General features: G+C 41.7%; 1 protein-coding gene across 1 annotated transcript; it reads left to right on the plus strand.

Moving 5' to 3' along the window:
- Nucleotides 1-2,892: 2,892 nt before the first annotated feature.
- Nucleotides 2,893-4,732, plus strand: LOC147639130 (uncharacterized). Its single transcript, XM_086782800.1, has 3 exons — nt 2,893-3,235; nt 3,979-4,025; nt 4,547-4,732. Exons 1-3 carry the CDS (start codon nt 3,094-3,096, stop codon nt 4,691-4,693), a joined length of 336 nt encoding a protein of 111 aa, XP_086638926.1. The 5' UTR covers nt 2,893-3,093; the 3' UTR covers nt 4,694-4,732.
- The last annotated feature ends 1,321 nt before the right edge of the window (nt 4,733-6,053 follow it).

Raw genomic sequence — 6,053 nt, forward strand, 5'->3', positions numbered from 1 at the left:
TGCGAGTGTGAGTGTGATTAAGGCAGCCTATGCATACAAATGCTCGGGGGTGGTCGTGTGGTCGAGCTTCTGTATAGAAGTACTTTTTTCGTTGTAACCTCTCTTGCAATATAATAAAATCTCTCTCTGATCTCTCTCCATCTATTTGATCTTGTCTTGTTGTCTACCAATATTCTGTACTGTGTTTGAAGAGGTCTTGTTACAAGTGGTATCAGAGCAGGCTACATCCTTGAAGATGGCAAACTTAGAGGAACGGCTCTGAGAACAAGAAGCACTAATTCAGTCTTTGCGAGATGAATTGAGAAGGGAGAAAGCAGGGAAGGCGACTGTGAGTCCGGTTGAAGGTATTTTTGTGGATTTAGGAATGGGTGAACCTTCGAACAATGGAGCTGGGGAAATAAGACCGCCAACTAGAAGACAAGAGAGATCTTTGGAAGATGATGCTGGTGAATCTACAATTAAGCAGGTTTTCAACAAAGCAAAATTGAACGAGTTTGATGGCGAAAAGAAGACTGGCAAAAATCTCAAGGCATGGATAGAAGAGATTGAAGACTTCATTGCACTACGCGAATTTTTTGAAGAATCAAAGGCCAAAATTGCAATTCTGTAGCTTCGAAGTGTTGCTAAACTTTGGTGGAAGTCTTATATGCAGACGCGAACGATTGTGGGACCTATTTTGTTGGATGAATTTCGAACTCAAGCTGAGAAAAGGTATTGCTCGCCTTACTTCAATATGGAGAAGAAGATGGAGTTTTACGGCTTCAAGCAATTTGAAGAAGACAAGCATAATCTGTCAGTGGACAAATACAAAGAAAATTTTTTACGGCTTCACAAATACGCACCTCAGGTGACCGGCGATGCATTAAAGAGCAAGTTTATTGAAGGGCTACGAGACACTACGTTTTCAAGTCAAGAGATCTGGATGTGTGGATTTTCTTGATGCTGTGGCTAGAGCAAAGAACTATGAGAAGATGGAGAAGTTCAATGAAAAGAAAGCAAACTCTGGAGCTTATGGCTCTAGGATCATATCGACACGCCATTGTCCTCAGGGATCCGCACCCTTTAATCAAAGAGACCAAGACAGAATCAGAATTTTTCTAATGACAACAACCGTGCACCAAATCCGAGGAGTTTTTCACAAAATCACAATTCTAGTAATAACAATGGTAAGAAGAGACAACCCGTGCGTTGGCAACATGATCCCAAATTCTTGGAGAGGGCAAAGCGGTTGGGATTATGCTTTCGATGCAGGGAGCAGGGACATCGTACCTACGAGTGTCCAAACAAAGCTATGGACAAGCCACTACAAGCAAAGATGAATGAGGTTTTGGAGACCACAATCGAGGATGCAAGCGAAAAAGGTAAGTGTTCTGATTTTCTTATGAAGTGTAAGACTTCTTCTTCTCTTGAACATTTGAGGGTTTCTGTTATCAGAATTCCCAGAAAGATTGGGACTCAAAAGATACATTTTTGATAGACTCGGGTAGTACTCATTGTTTTATCACTTCCAAAATGTCTGAAAACTTGAGACTCGAAGTTCATCAAGATATAAAACGCCCAGTTGAGTTGGCTAATGTTAGAAGACATTACACAAGTGGGTACATTGAAAATCTTTCTTTTACGTTGTGGCTGAAACTGAACATAAAGGAAACTTTTATGTTATAGACATGGGTTAGCGAGACGTAATCATTGGCATGGATTGGCTAGTGGGTAATCATGCGTTGATTGATTGCGAAGATAGAACTCTTACATTCAAACAAAAAACTCACACTCAACACAAAATCAAGGGGCTTGAAAAAGATAACAAGGGAGTTCAAATGCAACCATTAGATATACCCGGTAAAAAGTGGGAATCAATTTCCATGGATTTCATTACAAAATTGCCTATCACACGGGGTGGGTATGACACTATCTTTGTATTGATAGACTCACAAAAATGGCTCCCTTCTTCCCAATGAAAAAGACTGACACCGCAATGCATATAGCAAAATTATTTGTGAAGGAAATTTTTCGCTTGCATGGTATGCCAAAAAGCATTGTTTCTAACCGGGATTCTAAGTTTATATCTAACTTTTGGGAAGCAACCTTTCATGCAATTGGCACACAATTGCGAATGAGTACTACTTTTTATCGACAAACAGATGGTGAAACTGAAAGGGTTAATCGGGTTTTAGAGGACATGCTTAGGATGTATGTAAATGAGAAACAAACGTATATACATGTATGCATGTGTGTATGTGTAAATACAAACACACCCACACACCCACAATGCATTCCTATATGGGGATCTTTAAGGCATACCCAAAACAAATCTACCTAAATATGCTAGGTTTGCAAGCAGGCAAACCTATAGAGACACCATTGCATAAATATCAAAGTTTGGATAAGTAGGGGTAGCCAAACCTATGGAGACACCATTGCATAAATATCAAAGTCTGGATAAGTAGGGGCATCCAATGACAAGATCGAGGCACAATTATTTGGCCTTGATTTAAGTGAACTAGAACTACTCTTAGTGACTTTGTGTTCTAGTTAAGCATCTCAAAAAGCTACACTAATCTAATATGGAAAGTATGGTATTAGAAAGTACCATACAATATGTAATAGTAAAGGAGCTACATAGTAGTACAATTTATATCTGAAAAAATCAATTGAGCTAGTATTAGGGCTAAATAGTACACAAGTGACACACGTATCTTAAAATTTTCAACTTTACGTGATCACTGATCACTTGAAGAATTTAACTTCTATATGCATAGTATTATAATTACACATATATATGTTAAAATCTTCTACTTCAAATAACCTACTTGAAGGATACGATTTTTTTTAATACACAGTATAATGTGTTTGTGATATATGAAGTATATGAAGGCAAGGTTACTGGTTTGGCGTCTGACACAACAACAAAGACCGTCCTCCCGGAGAGTGAGAGTTCTGCAGGTCGTGCACGCTACAAGCACATCCTCCTCCTCCTCCCGCTTCCCTCTCTCAACTGCAATTCTAGGCGGAGACCGCTCCTGTTCTGCCTTCCACACTCTTTAACTGCATTCTTTCCACATACACAGAATGTCAAACAGATAGAATGGCATTATGGCAGCTCCATCCCTGGCAGTTGCTCGTTGCCTCTGGCGGGTCCCACCCCGTAGCTTCGCACTGTTACTGCTGCTTCTGCTTGTGCTTGTCTTGTCCTTGCGTCCGAGGGCGTGGGTGGTTCTGCTCCTTGACGGAAACGGTCTGTGATTTCTCATAAATTTATAAATAACTCCCGCCTCTTTTCACTCGAACTTCCGTGTGAATTTTAAAAAAAATCCAACTCTTCTTCCATTCTGACTCAACGTAGTGGGAAAGAAAAAGTGCCAGGCATTCTGTGTGTGCTCCTGTGATTGATTGAGAGAGAGAGAGAGAGAGAGAGAGAGACGGAGGGAGGGAGCCTGGAGGTAGGCTGGATTCTATGTGTGTGTGGCTGTGTGTGTGTGTGTGGCTGTGTGTCTGTGCACATGTACATATACATTTATATACATATTATATATATGTATATACATGTATGCATGTGTGTGTGTAAATACAAACACACCCACACACCCACAATGCATTGGAATTTGGGTTGTGCTTGTCTTGTCCTTGCGTCCGAGGGCGTGGGTGGTTCTGCTCCTTGACGGAAACGGTCTGTGATTTCTCATAAATTTATAAATAACTCCCGCCTCTTTTCACTCGAACTTCCGTGTGAATTTTTTAAAAAATCCAACTCTTCTTCCATTCTGACTCAACGGAGTGGGAAAGAATAAGTGCCAGGCATTCTGTGTGTGCTCCTGTGATTGATTGAGAGAGAGAGAAAGACAGAGAGAGAGACGGAGGGAGGGAGGTAGGCTGGATTCTATGTGTGTGTGGCTGTGTGTGTGTGTGAGAGAGAGAGTGAGTGAGTGACAGGGAGGTAAGGAGGGAGATTTATTTCTTTGTTGATTTGGCTTCACGCAGAGGCACCTCAAAGCGAGCGTTACCTGAGCGACGTGATCCAACTCGAGGTAGTTGCTTTTACTGTCGTTGACATCAGCTAGAATAATTGAAATTTTAAGCCACACAACTTCTGTACACTGTGACACTCTCTCTCTCTAGTCAACAACCACCCTCCCTCCAGCACTCACACACTCGCGCACGCGCGCGCGCACACACACACATGCACTCTCTAGGAAAAATGAAGCCCTACATGATACCACAACTGTGTGTCGTCTTTGTGTCTCTGTCTTCTTCTCTCTCTCTCACACACACACCCACACCAAGCGTAGGTAGACCCAAGCCAGATAGCCGTTCACAAAGGCCAGTTTTTTCTTAATCGAAGACAAGCACACCCAGCTGGCTATAACGTTCTTCCTTTTCCAGTGCTATTGTATGTACTGTGGCACTGTATATATGCTATACTAGTGTACAACTGTGCTGCATAAAGGGGATACACTCTTTTTCCACAAGTGGGAAGACCAAAATGTTTGACGATTTTATGTAATATTATTGCAAGACCCATCACAGAATTGTGATTTCCTCAATGCAGAGACAGCCGGGATCAAGGCCCCCACAGTGCCACAATGACTGCCCCGGGTGCCCTGGTGAATGCCTGGCCAGGCCCAGCTTCGTCTCCGGCGCCCACGGTTCTACGTCCGGCCTGCACGCAGTGTGGATATGCACCTGTGTAATTTAGCTTCATCTCGCTTTTAATGGAAATATTCAATTTGCTTAAACTGATCGCTTCAAACACAGCATGGCCGGTTCATTTCTCATAGAGCACTCATTGCCATTAATTAATCAAATCGAGTTATTTAACTGCACTTCTTTATTTTCATCAAGGTATATACTGCAAGATCTGCTTTCTTGCATGGAGCAATGTATTTCCCTAGTAGACCTCGCGTCCTTTTCTGTACTTACATGGTCGTGTTTAAATATGTGGTCGCTACCGAAGCACGAAGCATCATGATTCCAGGAATAGGTGCCCTGCCAATCTATTACGAATACGGCTCTCTCTCATTCACTCGCTCTCTCTAATTTGTGGTCAAGTATGGCTCTCTTGCTCTTGCGTGGAGTAACAATTGTGCCCCTCTCTGTCTCCCTGTCTCTACATTAGGGTCGATCTGTAATGCTATCGTAGATGAGGAGAGGCTGGGGCTCTGCATGTCATGTGTCTTCTCTGGACGGGGCTTCTCTCTCCTAGTTAGGTGGCCGTTCTCTCACTCCTCTTTCTCTCGGTCTCTCTCTCTCAGGGCCTGTCGTGTGCACGTCGGTAGCAAAACTCATTCCTTTGAAATCTCAATCGCGTTATATTTGTAATTACCAAATACTGATCTCTGTCCCTCTCTCACGCAGAACTCCTTATGCAACGAAGAGAGACTTTCTTATGTCTGTGTCTCTTGAAAATCCAAGGCTGCACGATGATGGTGATTTCATCGTTGTTCAATGTTTAAGTTTTATCAAATTTCCACATCTTTCCTAGTGTGTTTAATTGGGGCCGTGCACTGATCGTTGTAGTAATAATCAATAACATTTTGTGCCAACTAGAGACTGTGCTTTGGATCATTGACTACATAATTGATCGACGGTTGCAAAGCAATGAATATTAGGATCATGATTTAACATATCACGATCGTGTTATATTAAACAAAACCGTCTAGTTTTTCTCCTTATTAACCATTGAGATCAATGCACATCCAATGATCTTGAAGTTTTTCAAATGAAAATTTCTAATAACGTATATATACTAATATAGTGGTGATGGCTTAATCAAACTATATGAATACCAAGATTGTGGTTTTTCTAAAGCACTATCATGGTTATTTGCTATGATAGTGGTATTTTAAAGAATGATTGTGGTCTTTGTAAAGCACGATCATGGTTTCCAAAGTACTATCCTGGTCTCTAGTTTCACGTCCCATGGTCGTGAAATGAGATCCTGGTATTCTAAAGCATGATCGTGATTTTTAAGCATGATCATGGTTTCTAAAGCACGATCACGGTCTCTCCTTTCATGCCATATGGCTGCATACAAACTTATCCTCTTACTAATCTCA

Source organism: Cibotium barometz, chromosome 4 (assembly GCF_041138505.1).
Source record: "Cibotium barometz isolate CiBa-2024 chromosome 4, ASM4113850v1, whole genome shotgun sequence".
Classification (NCBI taxonomy): domain Eukaryota; kingdom Viridiplantae; phylum Streptophyta; class Polypodiopsida; order Cyatheales; family Cibotiaceae; genus Cibotium; species Cibotium barometz.